This window comes from Aythya ferina (assembly GCF_964211825.1).
Source record: "Aythya ferina genome assembly, chromosome: 1".
In the NCBI taxonomy this organism is placed as follows: Eukaryota; Metazoa; Chordata; class Aves; order Anseriformes; family Anatidae; genus Aythya; species Aythya ferina.
Window position 1 is genome coordinate 136071679 of NC_140296.1, and position 19131 is coordinate 136090809.

A 19131-nucleotide genomic window follows, 5' to 3' on the forward strand; every position below is an offset into this window, starting at 1 on the left:
CTAAGAATGCAAAAGCCTTTGTAATGAGAGAGAAGATTCAGAGGTCCAACCGTTGAAGGCATTGAGCACCTTCAATGTGGATTTAATATCAAAAGAAGGTGCGAATGCATAATGCCATCTAGAATCAGGTGTACTGTGAGCTCTGTTACAGTCAAAGCAAATTCAGAACACTGCACTGGAGTCAAAGAGGAGTTAATAGCATCCTAGGTTGTCTCTCAACCTACAGAAATAATGTTTTCAGTTGATTATATACTCTCCCTTTCAAAATCACCACTGTGAGACTAAAGGGAGAAGGGGCTAAATAAGATAATATACAAAAATAGAGATGTGCATATAAAATGGTTTGGTTAAGAATATCTTAAATTTGACATTCACAGTGGTTAATACTAAAGTATTAAACTCACACCACACAAAAGAGGAGGTATGTCAAAATCATACTGAGAAAACTGGCTTTACCTAACAGAAATCATGAGCAGTTAATACAGCAAGGGAACACCTTCCAATGATCAAAACATCTATTTCTTATGGACAGTTGCTCCACTGAAAGTTAAATGCTTCCTTACTAGGAAAAAAAATAATATATATATTTATATATATATATATATATATGATTTGGATACTGTGGTATCAATACACACTGAAAGTACTGCAAGGATATATTATTCATTTACAGGAAAACTAACAATCCATGGTTAAATTTATAGTTTATAAATATGCTGTCTATATTATATGTGGTATAAAAATATTTGACATTTTGTGGGCACTAGGTCAAAATAAGTTTTTCTTTTTAAGGGACTAAAAGTCATTCAGGTATATGCATATTACCCTTGTCAATTACGTGAAAATAACACTTACCCGGTACAAAACAGAATCCTACTGTGTTGGCAAAATGAATGAAGTAATGTATAGCATGACACTCACTGCATGACAAGGCTAATTAGGAGGGGAAAAAAAGAATTTACAGCAGCCCAGTTCTAGCAGTATTTCAAATTAGGATTATATGATTTAAGTGATATGGGAAGGAAGAAAGGATGCAGAAGAGATGAGAAAAGCTAAACAGTGTTAAGAAAGCAAACTTTAAAATATACCCAACAAAAATCATTGAAATTCTAGAAGCAAGGAGAGAGCTCTAAATGCTCTAGTTTGGTAAATGCATTAAAGAAAAACAGAGGTGTCTTCTTTTTTAAAAAAAAAAAAAGTGATTATTTTTCTGGATTCACTGCTACGATTGCTGTATTCCTGTAGAAAACAAAGCCCTTTATGTAAGGTTAATATCTGTCCTGACTGCGTTTTCAAGTTTAACTTTAGTTGTTGGCCCTCTGTAGTTAATATAGAGGTTATTTGGCTACTTCCAAGTATCTATGGTATGCTGCTCTGAGACGGACTTCTTTATTATTAATTATTTCAAACATTTTTGGTATTGACAAACCCCACAACATCTCACCTCACTGGACAAGTGACACATCCTGGTTCTTCCATTTCCTTATGTGCTCAGTCACTTCACTGGATTAAGGCATGTTTTTGAGTTCTGTTTGCAAAAATAAAAACTTTTTGTACAAATGTTTGGGTTCTTTTATACAAAAATTTTTCTTCTTATGGCACAAGCAGCAGTTGCTGTTTAAGAAAATATATAAATATCCTTTTTTTTTCTCTCTCTCTTCTGTACAAATATCTCCAGTATTCCTCCACCCCACTTAATAACATTTAACTGTACACTGTCCTACCTCATCCCTCGCCAAGAGCTCCCTCCCCCCTCCCCAGTGGAACATTTTGTATTTACACATTCACGGCGGAGGCAGATAATGGAGGGGGGGGCTGCCCCTCATGAGGAGTCTGTGCAGGGGGATGGCGGTGGCGGGTAGAGATGGTGTGAGTAGCTCCGCTCCGTGTACGGGGAGGGTGGGCAGCTCTCATAGTTCTCCTCCGCCGAAAGGTACTGGCTGCGCGGAGTTGGAGGTGGCGGGACGGGCTCCGAATCATAGTTCAAGTCACTGGTGTAGCCCTTGGCCGTCGCTGCTGTCACCCTTCGGCTGGGGGCATAGTCACTGTCGCAGACATCCGTGCTGCAGGGGGTCGTGGGAGGTGCAAAATGCCGGTAGCTGTAAGGCCTGTAGCTGCAGCGGGTGGGGAGATAGATGGGAACAGTGTTGACATGGAGAAGGGCCATGCATTTCAGGCAACACAGCCGTGAAAAAGTGAGTGGCAGGTAAGTCAGGGTGGGAAAAGGCAAGGGGCCAACCTCTGCAGCAGATGCACAGCATCACCTTTCTCTCTGACACAGCGAACTTGCTAACTACTCATGTGGCCAAAGTCAGCCTTTGCACAGTACCAGTCAAATTAGAGTAACCAGTGAAAAGGATACTAACTATTCATTACCTACAAACAACAGGCTCCCTAAAGGCCTTAGCTGAAGTTAAAAAAAAAAAAAAAAAAAAAAAAAGTTGCTCCTGAGAGTGGGGCTGGAAGCACACTGTGGGGAAAAATAGATGTGTTTCAATCTTGGAGAATATGTTCTAGTATCCATAAATTGGATAACGGACTAATTTCCAAGTTGAGAGAGAAACCAAAAATCAACTGGTACCCTCATAGCAGTCAGGAGAATCACCTGCCAGACAAGAAACTTGGAGGGAAATCCCAAAGGCTGCTACCATAAAGCATTTTTTAAAATGAGCCCATTTTTAAATGGTGAGGTGGTCGGCTACCATCAAAATCCGTAGCTTGGGGCAGGTGGAGATGCAGCTCCTCTGTATTCAAGCCAGAACGTTAGTAAAGACCACAACAGATCTGAAGCAGCAGAACTAGGTTTTATTTTTGGGCTGGGGAGCATTCTGAAAACATTTAAGCCTACACTACATCTCTAATTCCATTTATAACACTAGAAGTCACATCAGCTAACCAGTGATCAGCAGGGTTCATGCTGTTGCCAAGGTTTGGTTATATTTCATTACTAAATTGCTAATCATTTTTTGTATGGCTGGAAGGGACCATTACAAACATCTACTCTGACCTTCAGCACAACAGAGGCCGTATTTTCTGCTGATGGAAAAGAGGTATCTTTTCAGCCCCAGAGACCTCATTATCCAAAAGCCCCCAAAGGCTGTGTGCTAGGGAGGCATTTCTTTCAGGAGACATATACAGCTATCTCTTCTCATTGACTAGATCTTCTAGTGATTTGGGAGGGGAACCTTTACACCCTTGGGTAGTAGGTCACTTTTTTTTTTTTTTTAATTAGTTATGAAATGATAATGAACTCTAAAGGAAGGTGAGAAAGATGTATTCAAATAAACAAGGATAAAACTTACATGTCCATAAATATCGGTCAAAGAAAATAAGTAAAAGGTTAGCAACCTTTTTCAGATATTATCACTAAATATGTCAAATTAGATTTGTTGTGCTTTATCTAGGCCATTAATATTACTCCTGAAATACTAGCCTTCATAGTGCCAACTTCCTTCCACTTGGTGTTGGTCTATCATTTCTCATAATTACACAACAAATTATTTATAACAAGGCTAAAACAATGCAGGTTTCATTCCAGGGTATGTGTCTTTGGCTCTGTTATCATGACACCAAGTCAGCAACTAACTTATTTTGTGACAGGAATGAGTGTTGTTATTCTCCCTAAGGCAATATACCCAAGAGGTGTACCACTAACCCACTTACTGTATGATTAACCTCAAACGATGCTGCACTTAAACACACACAGCAGTGACATGATACATGTGAACCAATTTAAGCATCTGTTTTAGTACTTGCAGAATTAGTGCCTTTGATTGCAATTCTTATGGAGCAGGGACTGTCTTTATTCTGCATTCTACACTAACAGCTTTGATCTTGACAGAAGCCATTGTAATAACAATTACCTGTAGGATCTATGAGTGGATGGGCTGTTTGAAGAATAACCAAATTCCATGGTATAATGTGAACGTTCAGTAGCTGGTGAAGGTGGTGGGTTCAAAATCTAAGGAAAAAGAAAGAAAAAAGCTGCAGTTAAGATATGAAGGAGAATCCAGAAAACATCAGTGTTATAAGTTTTCTTTTTAGTATTTTTTAATAGGAACCTTAGGTTGAGAACTACATGCACAGCCCCTCCCAACAAACAGGATTTTTCCTATGTTTATTCCCAGTTCTTTAACAGATCCTGGAAATCCTGCTTGTTACCATTCCCATAGAAGACATTACTAAGCTCTTCTCAAAAATGATGACTGCTGTTGATATTTTGACATACCCAGTGCTGAAAAGTAAAGCTGAAACTAGCTGTTCAACAGTAGATTGCCACTGGGGATACCACTGCCCTAGGCAAACTGGCAAATATCTACCCCTACTAGCTTGTAGTTCTTAAGCACTATGCTGTTTAGAATATTTGCAGTTTGCTGTCCAAGGCGAGCATTTGTTCCCTTTACTGTCATACTCCTACTTCAGAAATTGAATTTTTATTAGACTAATTTGAAGATACAAAATGATGATTTGATTTTCAGAACTGCAAAACAGACAGTTGAATATTTCATCCCGTGCTGACCAAGCATGTAACTAATGCTAGACAGCAACATGTGGACTTCATGTAAAGTAGCTAAAACAACCATCAGATCATAGAATGCTTTGAGTTGGAAGTGACCTTAAAGATCATCCGGTTCCAACCCCTCTGCCGTGGGCAGAGATGCCTTCCACTAGACCAGGTTGTCCAAAGCCCCATCCAAGCTGGCCTTAAACTCTTCCAGAGTTGGGGCATCCACAGCTTCCCAGGGCAGCCTGTGGCAGTGCCTCACCACCCTCTGAGTGAAGAAATTCCTCCTAACATCTAATCTCTTTTAGTTTAAAGCCATTCCCCTTGCCCTATCATTACATTCCCTGTTAGTCTCTCTCGCTTTTTTGTAGGCTCTCTTTAGGTACTGGATGGTTGCTATAAGGCAGGCTTCTCCAGGCTGAACAACCCCAACTCCCTCAGCTTATCTTCATACGCGGTGCTCCAGCCCTTTGATCATCCTTATAAAAATCAAGTAGATTGTGAGCCCTCTAAGGCTGGTACCAACATGTATATAGCATCTAATGCATCACATTTCTGTTCTGTGACTATAAAAATGCTATGGAGTACAATGAAAGGAGATTGCTCTGCCAGAGCTGGTCAATATTTACAGTTATTTTTTCATCTCTTCTGACACTCTAACATCTTTTTCTGTCACTGAGCTCTATAAAGCTTTAAAAAGTAGTATAAAATTCCTATGGTTTTGGAAAAAGACAACCTCTTCTCCCTTCCCTTCCAAAATCACATTTCATATTCAAACAAATTTGTTAGGCTAGAAATCTAAAACAAAACATTCCTCTGTCAACTAATTATCCCGAGGCACTTCCCTGAAAGTTATTAAAGGTCTATGAATAACAGAATGACTTACTGGAGGAAAGTAAGTGCCTTTGGTACTTGAAGAACTACTGGAAGAGGCTCCAGTGACATGGGCCCTGTCATAGGGTGGTCCACTGCTCCCTCCCATAATGCTGAGGGAGCTGATCACAGATTTACCTCGAGACATCCCTAAAGAAGAACAAAGATGTATGTCAATATTCAAATCAAACAGAGAAAAGGAAAACATTAAAAAAAAAAAAGTAGGGAGGATAACAGGAGTATCAGCAAAGAAAAATTAAAAGCAAAATTAATCTTTACGGTATTAACAAATTCAATACTCCTTGATGGAGAACCAGAATGAAGACTGCCAGGGGATAAGCATGTTGGTTTTGAGTATCAGCCACTGAACTGTGGGACTTGGTGCTGGGCTGTACTAAAGCTGTGTGAAGAGAAATAGATTCCTTTCACTTGAACGGCTGTAAAAGACTTGAGAGAACAGGCATTCAGGCACTATTTCTATGCCTTGGAACAAAACATGAAACTGACTCTGACCACCTAACTGAGCAACTGAAATTTGTGCAGGAGAAGAGAGGGTTTATTCTTTCATTTCCACACTGTTAAGTAAGCTTTTGCTGCTGGACTGAACCATGCTGGCAGAGAGTCCAAGCGGGAAATGGAGAGGTATGCAACTGTGCTCAAAATAATGGTGAAAGTTCTCCTCAAAGACCTGCTTATGAAAGCAGGTTATTACAGAAAGCAAAGAAATTTGGTACATTATTTTAACCCTATAACAGACTCACAAAACCTGTATGTTCTAACTGGAACCTGCTGGATCTAAAGCCATAGGTTACAATATATAGTTAATCGATATATACAAAAGCAATGAATATAATCAAGTCTCACTTTTTAAACAGCAATAGCATCACACACCTGGATTGGCATCGGTCACTTGATCATCAAATGAAATAAGCCAAGAATACAGTTATTGCTTTTCATTACAGACTTTATAAGAAGTTTCACAATTATACAAATATAATCTACAAATCTAACAAGAATAATTGTACACTCTTGAAAGAGAGTGACAGAAGTATAACTCTGTATAACTTTACCCTCTACTGTCACGACACCTTGCTGATGCTATACTACCACAAAAAGAAGCTGCTTGAGCAGCAGCAGAACTCCCATGTTTATCTGTTTGAACTTCTGGCTCTGTCAGGTATCTACATGCTGGATGTGGATGGCATGGGTAAAATAGCAGTTCATTATTATCAAGGATAGCAACAACCGTTGACAGTCCTGTCTTTCAATAGCTTCACAGCAAGAATTATGTATCTGGAATGGAAGTCTCCTGTGCATACATGCACAGTACCCTCAGCTACAACTATGTGGTGCCAAAGAGCAAGGCAAGGAACACACTATTTACTCACCAGGAAGAGATCCTGACAAAGAGCTCGGGTGAGGCACATAACCAAGAGGTACAGAGGCTGGTCCGTGCACCACATAATCATTGGTCATTGTTTCCCCATCTCCCTTCATGCGTGGGCATAGCACCCTCTGGCAGATGAAGTACATTGCTCCAACCACAAAAACTGTGAGGATCACACCAATGATGGAGCCTATCGTGTTGTTGGGCTGTGGAGCAGGCTCCTCTGTCGTGTCTAGGAGAAAGGAAAATCATACTATAGAAGCTAATCCAACAGCTTCAGGTACCAACATCAGTTTTCATGATCTCTTTCTATAGCCTTTGCTTCTGTAGGCAGACAACAGCTTTCAAATTAATGTATTTTAGGAACAAACAGGCACTGGGACAGGTCTGTTTGAAGGCTTTGGGAGGCCACCTGTGCACATGAATAGCTGCACACATGCAGATGTTTTCGAACCACAGATGCCAGGACAAAAACAGTACATGCATGTGCAGGGGGGCTGATGAACTAGATCACAAACTTTCTACCTGCTCATAGGCAGGATTATCACCCTTTGATCTCTGTGAAGATGACCTGCAGCCGTGACTTCAGGTTCTGTGCTAGGACTCCAGTTAGGCTTTTTTTTTTTTTTTTGTCATTAAAGACAATGACAACTACTTCTTATGTTTCACCTTGTCACATAAGCACTAGGTTATCACTCTGCTTAACAGATTGGCACTCCATCTTCTCAACTATGTAACATTAATTTATGCTGAACAGTACGGATGATGCATCAGTAATGAATTTTGGGCTTGCTGCTATTTAGCGAATTACCTAACCCACTCTACATCTCACCCATTCTGATGTTTACACATATCAGCTATGCATCAGCTTTAGAGGTGCCATCTTTACAAACAATCTGTATCTGAAGTGATTATTCAACAGCTAAAACGAATGGCTTCCCCTACAATACTGATTCTAAGCAATGACATTTATAGGAGTAACTGACAACCCCCTGCCTGTGCTTCATGAATTTGACAAGAAAAGCAGACTTTAAAGTATTTTCCTGTTCTAGTCGGTGTTTTACATCTTAACCATTACTGTAAGTCTTTTCCTCAACATATTTCCTTCTCCCTGAACACCAAACCCACACTTTAACCAACCTGTCACAGCCTACAGAGATAAGAAAACAGACTTCTGATCATATTGGAAGAGGAACAGTGACAACTGCAACTTACTCTGGGGGGCTAATTTTATGTTACAAAAACAAATAATATCTGACCTATTATAAAGATAACCATATATGTCTCTGATAATGTTGCTAATAACTTTGTAGCATGACAGAACTTCTCGTTACTCCTTCCTAAGATTAGGGGTCCAAATCTGTCATTGCATTTTCAAGTTACATGTATGTCATCTATGATACATAGATACCTAACACAAGAAGAAATGTCCCTATTTGCAAGTTCTTTTAAAATACCAACAGTGAAAATGAACTTTCAAATTGGAATTTTAAAGGTGGTGGTTTCTTGCAGAACTCTGGAGATTTCAAGGTAGGGAATATCACATGTTACAAATCACAAATCAAGCTCAAAATTACATCTTTTCAAGATGCAAATGAAATTTTAGAAGGTTTATTCTGTAAACAGTGTTGATTTGATTCTAAAAGCACCTGCTATTAATTCTGTGGATGAGAAAATGGTGAAGCAGAGAGCAGTTTTATATAAAAGCCTCATGCTGCTAGAAGGATTTTTAATACTGCACCATCTCAGCTTACAAACTCATAATAGTAAAACGAACCTCTTATTTCCCTTAAAAGTTTTAAAAGGTATGTAGAAAAATTACTAGCCTGCTATGCTAACTCAAAATAATAGTTATATTTGTGATTCCTGTTCTGCTACATTGTGCATTAATTGCATGACAGCACTTACAAACAGGAGCATCCATTTTGGGTACAATTCATTCAGATTAAAATCTAACTCATTGAGAAGTTAAGAAATAAATAGCAGATAACTCAATCAAGTCTCTAGTCTCAGGGTTTACACTTACAGCATCCTTGTTCATCTGAGCTGTCACTACAGTCCAAGTTGTGATCACATTTCTTGCTTTTACCAATGCACTGCCCACTGGCACAGCGGAACTGATCAGTTAAACAAAGCACTGGAAAGAGAGCCCCCCCAGACAGCAAGAGTCAGTATCAAAGACTTCTACTCTTTAAAACAATTAAGAGAACCAGACACCAAGGCACACAATCTGGGACATCTTGAGAGAGCTTAGTCTGTTGCTAGCTTCATTTCTTGAAGCAGCCAGTGGGGCATAAAAGTCCCTCATGTCAAAAAATGATTAGATGTTCTGGAGTGAATATTGCACAGTGGGTACCTGGTCCTCATTGTTTATTTTCAGTAAGATCACTCTACGAGACAGTCACCTCAACTGAAATAACTCAGAAGCAGAAGGCCACTGAGAATGCAGGTACTTATCGTGGGACATGGTTATTGTAAAATTACTGTAAGAATCCCCAACTATAAGCATTTACTGTAATATAAGTGAGAAGAATTAAGTTACTAAAATTAAATCTGCCAAACTACAATGATAAAATTGTTTAAGAGAGAAAAATGTGGTTTCTCAATGCCCTTGTACTCTTTCTGTAAAGCAGAAGACTCCCTGATTATGGGACAATATATTTCACTTGACATTATGTTTTCAAACTGAAATGAAAGACAGAATACAAAACTGGAGTTTTGCCAAAAATAAAATAAAATAAAATAAACTACTATTCTGGGAAAAAAAGGTGCTGTTGTTTACTCATAACTTTTTTTCCTGTTTCACATAAATTCAGAAATTCTTTCTGACTTCAGTTGAATTAAGAAGTTAAACTAAAGGCTTTTCTGATCTGCAATCAACTTGAATGCTCTGAATACTAGGGCCCCTTTGAAGGTGATAAACAGCCCCTTTTCTGATATCTCTAGCCATTGGATGGCAACTGCACAAAGCATTTTCAGATGCTGGCATCCCATCTGGCTAAAAATCACCTTCCATAAAAAAGAATTTCTGCATTGGTCTGTATATTTTTGTTTAAGCTGGAGCACATCTTTTGGAAAGGAATTCAGCCTTTATTCGAAGTCTCTTAGACAGCCTCTTCAAAGAAAGAAAGTGTACTGAAAGGATACACAGAAGAGGCATCCTTTCAAGCTTAGAAGTTGTCCCTACAACTCCTCACTACTTGTGCAGCGGGGAAAAGAAGGTCAAGTTTTCTAATGTTTCACTTGGAATAGTGGTAGGGTAGCTGAGATTCCACAAGCATAACCTGTCCTTTCCAAAATTAAAATAACTTAATTCTCATTCTGTTGGCAATAGCACTTCCCTCCATGCGACTATGGCTTAAATACTCTCTTCTGCTGTACTCTACAGGAATCTCATGTCTCCCTCTCACTTACTCACAGAAGTTTAATTTCATTTTATTCAGTTTAATAAAATAAACAATCCCCAGACCTTTAGTGGGCATAAAATATTCAAAAAACCTGAGAACCCTATGACAAAGGTTTCCTCCATGTTGTAAATCACTCCAGAGTTACCAGGTTTTTAGAGTTTTAAAATATACAATTTTAAATAGTACTTTTCACAGAGCTTAAACCACTGTGCAGGAAGTCAGCGTTATTTCCACTTTACAGGTGGAGAAACAAAGGAATGTAGCTCTGAAATAATGTCCCACTCAATAAACCTGTGTCAAAAGAGCAGAAGCTCAGATCCTTCCAAATCCTACACTCTGCAATAACTTTAGTATCTACCATAGTGTCTCCCGAAAAACTCCGTTTTCATCATACTTTGAAAGATCCTCTGTACCTTCACAGTTTTTCTCATCTGAGTTGTCTTGGCAGTTTGCTTCTCCATTGCACCGGAGGGCACTGTCTATGCACTGTCCGCTTTCACACTGGAACTGGGTGTCTGAGCACACCGGGCAGTTTTTTTCATCACTGTGGTCCTCACATTCAGTGAAACCATCACAGCGCCAGGCCACTGGGATGCAGTCAATCTCACCTGTGAAACAGGTGAACTGCTGAGGGGAGCAAGTTGGCGGTTCTTTAAAAATCAAGCAAACAAACAAAAATTAAAAATCCAGGTGAACAATCAGCAGCAGATCACAACAGGTAAGGACAAGAATAACTCAGCTGCTTTGATTAATCAGACAGCTGATAAACATGCCACATCATAATGTAATTTCCACCCCACACTGCCTCCACAGTTGTTTGAGCAGATCTTGAGCCCCAAGTGACAGCTGCAGGTTCAAGTCAATGGAGTTTCATTAGACAAAGAATAAGAGGAACAGAGAAGCAAGCATGCACACTCAAAACACGATTCTTTTCTTTCCTTCCCACTTCAGCTTCTTACACCCTTCTCTTAGTAGGTCTTAAAGTCTTCATTTAAAGTCAACAAACTTTTCTTCCACTTCCCTCTTTCCTGCAGCACCACTGTATACACAACTGATGTCTCACTCCCTTTTTATGCTCGACAGTCAGTGTATAGAAAACGTTAAAAGGATGTAATGCGCTGCAGATGGATCACTGTGACTCAATGTCTAGTTATGTGCCCTCGACAGCTCTGTTGAGTCAAAATTCTTCTAAAATGACAAAAAACTGCTCCATCTAGTCAAGTCCCGCTATCGCAACACAGCTGTTAGCTATTACTTAACATTTACTACAGTAACTGTTAATCTCATGCAGTAAGTAAGCATGGATTTTTTTTTTTTAATTTTTTTTTTTTAATTTCCTTTTCCTCTCCTCCCCTTTCTGGCCTGGTATTAAACTTGCTCTGAGAAAATATCTGGATTATATTAGCTCTTGTTCCATTGTGAGACCACACGTCGCCTTGATGGCGAGAAGATTGCATAATAAATCAATTCAGTACGGTGGTACAAAGAGACCCAAGCACCCAAGTGCCTCTCCTCTCCCAGAATTTCAGCCCCACCCTTGGAGACATCAGGGCGTAGGCTGTAGTGGCCATATCACCATGGAGGAGGCAACTGGCTCTTCTGGGAGTGCAGTTCAGAAAGGCGCACATAGGGTGAATTTCAGGAGAAAAGCAGAGAAGAATGAAATGGCACAGACAGAAGATGTGATGCAACACGCCAGAACACAGGAGAGTCTACCACTAGCTGAAGAAGGAGAACATGCAGAATGATATAAAAAGTAGTAAAAGAAAAAATGTTACAATTAAAAAAATCAAATTGAAATAATTCAGTGGTCTTAAGTAGAAAGGGTGAACAGAAATCCGCATTCAACAGTGAGCTTCTAAAATTCTATTCTTTTACTCCTCAAAACTTGCAGGTTTAGCTCGGGGGGTGGAGGGGGAAGCAAAAAGGTAAAACATGTAAAATCATGTTACAACATCTGGTGCACTGTCACATTCTTTCTGCTCAGAAGTTGACCCTAAAATAGAGACCTCCTCACCCAGGAGCTGAGAGCTCAGTGACGCAGGGCATGGGAAGGACTTACCTCCGCAGGACAGCTCATCCTGCAGCAGAACAAGGTGGACTGGGCAAGAGCAGCGTGTGGTGCCATCACCCTTCACAATGCAAATGTGTGAGCAACCACCATTATCTTGAGAACAAGGGTGTTGTCCTGTGATTTTAAGAAAAGACGGACAGGTAGTACAACTGTAATCACACTTGGGAGGATAAGTAAATGAGATTCTGGGCAGCTGAGTTATCCCCTGCTCTGTCTCTTTCTTTTCTTTTCTTTTCTTTTCTTTTCTTTTCTTTTCTTTTCTTTTCTTTTCTTTTCTTTTCTTTTCTTTTCTTTTCTTTTCTTTTCTTTTCTTTTCTTTTCTTTTCTTTTCTTTTCTTTTCTTTTCTTTTCTTTTCTTTTCTTTTCTTTTCTTTTCTTTTCTTTTAATTTTCTCTCCTCCAAGTACACTGCAGTAATTAGTGGAATCTGGAAAAAGCCTTGGACTTACTCTCCAAGAATTTGGTGAGCTCACTGACAAGAACCCACATCTTTTCACACCTTTCACTGATTTCTTTGTGTTCACAGAGCTCCTTTCATTACTCCCTTCTTGATGGGGAGGACATTTCTAAACACAACTCTGAAAAAGTTGTATTTAATTGTATTTTTTTTCCTTTACACACACAAATAATTATCACACACATCAGTAATTGGCTGTGAACTGATACACTGAGAATCATGCCACCTGGTCTCCCAAAGCAGTAAACAGTACTCAAACCATTTGCTTCTCATCTGGGGTAGAATTAGCGCTCCAGCAAAAATAGGAAGCATTAGTAAGAAAAAAGATACCTTGGATTCCATACTTAACTTTCTCTATCAAAGACCATTAAAAAAGTAAAGTTTCCAAATTTATGAATTCTGGAGCTTTCACACTGTCTCCAAAACTCAAATTAACATGCTCTAGTTAAATATCTCTTCATTTTAATATTTAATAAGGACAACATATTTCTCTTGGAACTCCTGACAGATTTACTGAGATTAATAGCAAACAAAACTAGTAGTAGTCTGTGCTGATGCTCTAATTAAACATCCCCAGACGTCTTTCTACATATTTCTCGAAGGCATTCATCACAGCCTATTAACTAGGCCTATTTCCTCCATGAAGACAGCAGCTCTGCTGTTTTAACCATACAGCTTCCATTGTTTCAAGTGAGTGTATGTGGGGAAAGGTTATATCCTGGGCAAACAGAAAACTTTTAGAAGTGCAGACATGTTCAACACATACTGTTATTTACTGCACACTTCCTTTGAGTAATGCATGTTGTTCTTCCATCATTTAGTTTCAATATGAATTGCCCTTAACAAAAATTGTTCAGCTTGCCTTAAAACATGCAGCCAGGGTGGCTTGTCCATGATACGTTTACTGCTAGTAAAGGGCCATGAGAGCTGTGCTTGCCTAAAAGGATTAAAGATCTGACTTGTGTATTGCAGCCAGAATCCAGAAAATCCTCTACTAGTGATAACAGGATATTTCCACTGTGCCAATACATAGTCAAACCCCAGGTACCTCTATGGGACTACGTACCAGCAAAGTTGTCACCAGCAACAAATTGTGATGGGTGGTTTGTGGTAAATTTCATGTCCATTGCCAACTGCACTAAGGAAACAATACCACCCTGGAAATATAACAGACACAAAACAATACCAACTTCTGGCCCTGTCGATCTGCCCTGACGTTGACTAGTAGCAAGGAAAATCAGGCTTCATTGCTCTTGGCCACTCCCTGCCTCCAGCCTCACAGGCACTGTTCTCACTTGCAAACAGAAATTGCACTTACTGTATTCCTGAATGTTGAGCTCTTTCACAGCATGAATGTCACTAAGTTGTGCAATTCGAGCTTGGACCTTTGTACGTCCTTCTCGACCAGTCATATCAATCTTTTCAATCATCTGCTGTTGCCTGTCAATCCAATACAGCCAGTTTTCAAATACAGTTAGTCCCACAGGTTGCAAGATATTAGAGTCTTCCAAAACAATTCGGTTAGCACCTGCAGAAATACAAGAGTAGTTTAGCTTAACTGGAATCAAACAAAATACTATTGCAAATACTTTCTACACTGCTTACACCATTATTTTTGATTGCTTCTATACTACGAGGTAATGATGTAAGTGATGTTTTTCAGACAGATGATCTTTTTTTTTTTCTTTTTTCATCAAGAAGACAGTTCGTGTGCTTCAAATACATTTCCTATATTTAAAATGTGTCTGGAGTTGGGGGGCCAACTCTCATAAGACCATCCAGTCTTTTATCAATATGGTGGTAATTGGTATTTCTTTTCATTCATCTATTTTTATTTATTTTTTTTTTTTGGAGAGATTAACTGCTTTGTCTTGGAATTCAGCGGGGAATAAGAAGATGGATTATTAGCTCGATTTAACTAATGCAAGATTAAATCCAAGTGAAGACAAAGCACTTAGTAGTTTTCACCTGAATTATGAGATTAAGGTAAACATTTGACTTCTGACTTCCTCATATTATTTTGTTTCAACTACATTATCTTCACAAAGGTTTTCAAGCTAAATTAGGAACATTCTTTCCTTCCTAGTGAAGATTTAGTTTCCTTAGTTCCTTCAGCAATCATCAGTAGCAGCCAAGAGGCTTTGCACCTCTGGAAGTATTTGCTGATTTTTATGCTAGATTACCTAGCATAAATATATTCAAGATCAACTGTCACATGTCACAGTTAACGCTGCATGTAAACAGAAGAGAGCCCACAGATGTTTTAGAGGTAACATTAAAGACTGTCCAAAGACAGTTAAGACTTTGTAATTCATACACAAAAATATGTTATTCAAAACCTTTATCATATGCTCATTAACACTCATATACTCAATGAAGTTTATCAAACTCTGAGCATAAAATTACGCACAAACATAAGGATTTGGCTTAGATTTTGCAATGTTAAAATAATATTACACAGTCTAAAATTAGGCCACAGCTTGAAAATTTACACATAAATCCAGGTATTTCAAATATCTGGGCTTACCGCTATGCTTATTTTTACTTTAAAAATAGCAGACAATGACTTTGCATATGCTCATCCACAATACCATTTCCAAGATGTTTTTAATATTTTTTCCTGGCTTAGCCTGTTGACAATTTTAATCAACAGTATGCCAATTAAAGGGACTTACAAACAAATTCAGCTACAAAAATGCATTTATCTCTATTTTACTGAATGCATACAAAGCTCAGAAGTTAAGGAACGTTTCAAACATTTAGCAAGTAGTAACATCTTAAGCAGAACACAGAGATTAGAACTTTAATCCTCAGATAAACTGGGCTCTCACCCACTGATTTGGAATAACACCAGCAATGATCTGATTAAGAAAAGATGTTGATGGATTCTGAAGGAGGTTATACCCAGACTGGTGTAGAAATTAATAGATGGAGTGATGCAAGTCAAACTAAAGAACTGCAACAGTCTATTAACCCCCATGAACATGAGTCACCTTATAGGGAAAAGGTAAGAAACTGCAACCTGCATCCTGAAGAGAAAAAAAAGTTAAGCTGGGAAGAGGGGGATATGCAAAGATGATGGGAAAGAATATAATTAGAACTAAGTAAGACCTTGACCTACCCAAATGGAGTCTGTACACACCCTGCTCTACCATGCCCATGTCAATCAGCATGACATTTTGCAAAATGCTCCTAAAGCTCTGGAAGCTTAAAATTTTCACTTCAGTGATGTCTTAATCATTCTTTTTAATATTTGTGACCAAGTGTAGCTGACCATTTCTGATTAAACCAAGACACTGAAATCCTTCTTTCCATAAACTAACAATAAAATCTGAAACTAGCTCATCAGGGTGCTAGCTCCCTTTATTAGGAATGTCAGATGAAAGGGAGATGTGATTAAGAGGAGCTCGGTCCCTGACATCACCATTCTCTTTCCAGCAATACCTTTTACAAAAAGACTTAAAAACAAACAAATAAATATAAAAATCAGGACACACCCATAGCACATTCTATTTCCAAATAAAAGTGACTTAATTTCAGAATCATTAGATATTTCCAAATCATGCTAATTATTCTGGAACAGAACAACTAATTTCCAAATAGTTTCCATGGTACGGAGCTAATTCCAGTCATCTTTTCGTAAACAACCCCTTAATCATGTTAAGAATCTGGTTAGCTTCAATAGGATCTCCCATTTGGGCAGCACAACTGAGACCTAACTGCATGCCTGAAGAACAGGGAGGAAGAGAGAGACTGAATCACATAAAAGGTATTCTCTCTCTCCTTCTCTTTATAGGTACTGGCATCTATAGAGTCTACGAGCAGGAGATTGTGCATGTTTTAAAGAAGCCAACACATGCAGAAAAAAATACTCTGCTGGTCAGAAGAGCCTATTAATCAGCATTCCTAAGCACAGGAATGCATCTCAGCAGTTAGCAATTTATTGTGGTGATTATAGCAATCTATTTCCAGTGCAAAAGCCAAAAACAAGAGAGGTTTTGGAAAGATTTTTCTTCATGTTCATCAAAAAAGTTGTGAGCTGGTACTTCGTGACATCAGTGATCTGACAGGCACATTTTTATTTTTATTTTTATTTTTTAAAGCGGAATCATTAAAAAAAATTAACTAGAATTTAGATCCATCTCTTTCTCTCTGTCCTAATATCTGGCTGATAGCAGACAAAGATAGAAACAAAGAATGTATGATGTTCTGCTGCCCATAAATTTACTCATCTTGAATAGCCTAGAACATAACCCATATTACTCGGGCTGAGTACCCTCAGAAGTTTGCAGACAAAACAAAACTGGAATGGCTGATACAGCAGATGGTTGTGCTGCCATCCAAAGGGCTCAGACAGGCTCAAGGAAAAATCTGACAGGAACCTCATGAGATTCATCAAGGAGAAGTGCAAAGTCCTGCCTCACTAGTACATGCTGGGGGCCACCCAGATGGAAAGCAGCTTGGCAGAAAGACATGTAAGTCCTGGTCGACACCAAACCAAACATGAACCAGCAATGTTCCCTTGCCACAAAGAAGGCCAATGGTATCCTGGGCTGCATTTGGCAAAGCATTGCCAACAGTTTGAGGGAGGTGATCCTTCCCTTCTGCTCTGCTCTTGTGAGGCCACACCTGGAGTGCTACATCCAGCTCTGGGCTCCCCTGTAGAAGAGAGACGTGAACATACTGGAGAGGGTCCAAGGAGGGGCTGTGAAGATGATTAAGGGACTAGAACATCTCTCCTTTAAGAAAAAGCTGAGAGAGCTGGAACTGTTCAGCCTGAAGAAGAGAAGGCTCAAGTGAAATTTTATCAACATATACAGATACGTTTGTATTCCTTTCCCTGAAGGGAAGGTGCAAAGAGAAACAAACAAAACAGAAACATCAGGAACCCTTCTGTTCTGCGTGGGTGACAGAGCACTGGCACAGGTTGCCCAGAGAGGTTGTGGAGACTCCTCCTTGGAGATCTTCAAAAGCCGCTAGGACGTGATCTTGGGCAGCCTGCTCTGGGTGGTCCTGCTTAAGCAGGGGAGTTGGACAAGATGAGCTCCAGAGGTTTCTTCTAACCTCAGCCATTCTATGATCATATTTTTTGAAACAATTCACTAGCTCTGCTATGTCTTGTGTTTTAAAATAGCAAACAATTGGGGTATCACAGATCTTTAGTGATCCTGAACCTTCTAGTGACACACCACATGAATCACTGAAGAAAAAAATCTTGCTAAGCCAACCCAGTTGAAGTACTAAAATACTTTCCAAAACAAAAGCTTATTTTTCCAACTTAATAAAAAGGCTGAAAATCACACTCATGTCAATGGAATTGCATGCTGCTACTTTTAAAGAAGGTATTGTGTCATCAGTGAAATACATGAAATACATTACTCTAAACTACCATACTCCTGTTGAATTTTCCATTTTGCTTACAGATTACAAAGTATGTCCTTATTTCCTAACACTGACTGCAGAATAATATTCAGCTGAAGTACAAGGACACGTGTTATTCAGAGCAGGGCTGGACCTTTTCCAGAGGAAGGAGAAATTCTGTCACTGACCCCCAACAAGCAGAAGCGTGAGGGGGCATATACCCCATCACATAACGAGATGGGCAGGTATGTGATCAGCAACATCCAGCCCAACTCATATCACACTGAATAACTACCCAAGAGACAAGAGACAGCTGGGCTGATCCAGCAACTCACAGCATACAGACAGTAAACAGGAGACAACAGTTTCTCTCTCACCTAATCCAACTGCATGATTTTGCCTCTTCACTTGCTCCAGTTCTGGTTGCTTGCTGGACTTTCTGCTGAACCAATTCAGCTTTTCAAACCAACAGAAAACAGTTCTCTAGTTTTCTTCTATATTGTTAGTTTATTGTTTTGCTTCTGTAGTTAGGAGAGCTGAATCAACTCATAGAGGAGGTCAGAAAAGCAGCACAGCCACCATTAAGGAGCAGACAAAGAGAATTACAAGACTGGAAGAAGGATTTTTTTTTCCTTTTGAGAACAGGAAGATATTAAATCTTACTCCATCCTTCTCATATTATGACCCTAAAATAACAGTTACATAAGTTACCTCCACACCTGTTTTAACTCTGTAGGAAAGATTTTTCCATTGATGGGAAACTTTGCTGATTGACAGATTATTGCACCAAAACCAATGCCTTTAAAAACAAGCCTTTTCCATTCCCCTTTTAAAAACTGCTACAATTTATTTGTGAACTGACTTTGGGAAACCACACAAAGGTCTTGCAGTGAGAAAATGAAGTAAATAGCATGTGTAGCAATTAATAATGCAAATCACAGATAGAGGCATGAGACTGTAAAGGCACACTGCATGAATCATGCACATTCCCTGGCTGGGAATTTAGGGAGTGATTAGAATCACAGTACAGACTGTTTGTAGTAGGAAGGAAAAGACGACACCTTTCTCT

General features: G+C 39.1%; 1 protein-coding gene across 2 annotated transcripts in view; it reads right to left on the reverse strand.

Moving 5' to 3' along the window:
- Window positions 1–1358: 1358 nt before the first annotated feature.
- The window catches only part of LRP6 (LDL receptor related protein 6), a 124555-nt gene continuing 106782 nt past the window's right edge, over window positions 1359–19131 (reverse strand). The window contains exons 16-23 of one of the 2 annotated variants that reach the window (XM_084507005.1): window positions 14020–14229; window positions 12234–12359; window positions 10585–10821; window positions 8791–8901; window positions 6766–6996; window positions 5391–5527; window positions 3864–3961; window positions 1359–2114 (exon numbers count right to left, since the gene is read on the reverse strand). In XM_084507005.1, the coding sequence (XP_084363131.1) occupies window positions 1823–2114; window positions 3864–3961; window positions 5391–5527; window positions 6766–6996; window positions 8791–8901; window positions 10585–10821; window positions 12234–12359; window positions 14020–14229 (1442 nt within the window). In that variant the 3' untranslated portion in view covers window positions 1359–1822. The remainder of the gene's footprint in view (window positions 2115–3863; window positions 3962–5390; window positions 5528–6765; window positions 6997–8790; window positions 8902–10584; window positions 10822–12233; window positions 12360–14019; window positions 14230–19131) is intronic. The other variant, XM_084507006.1, reaches the window with a different exon arrangement.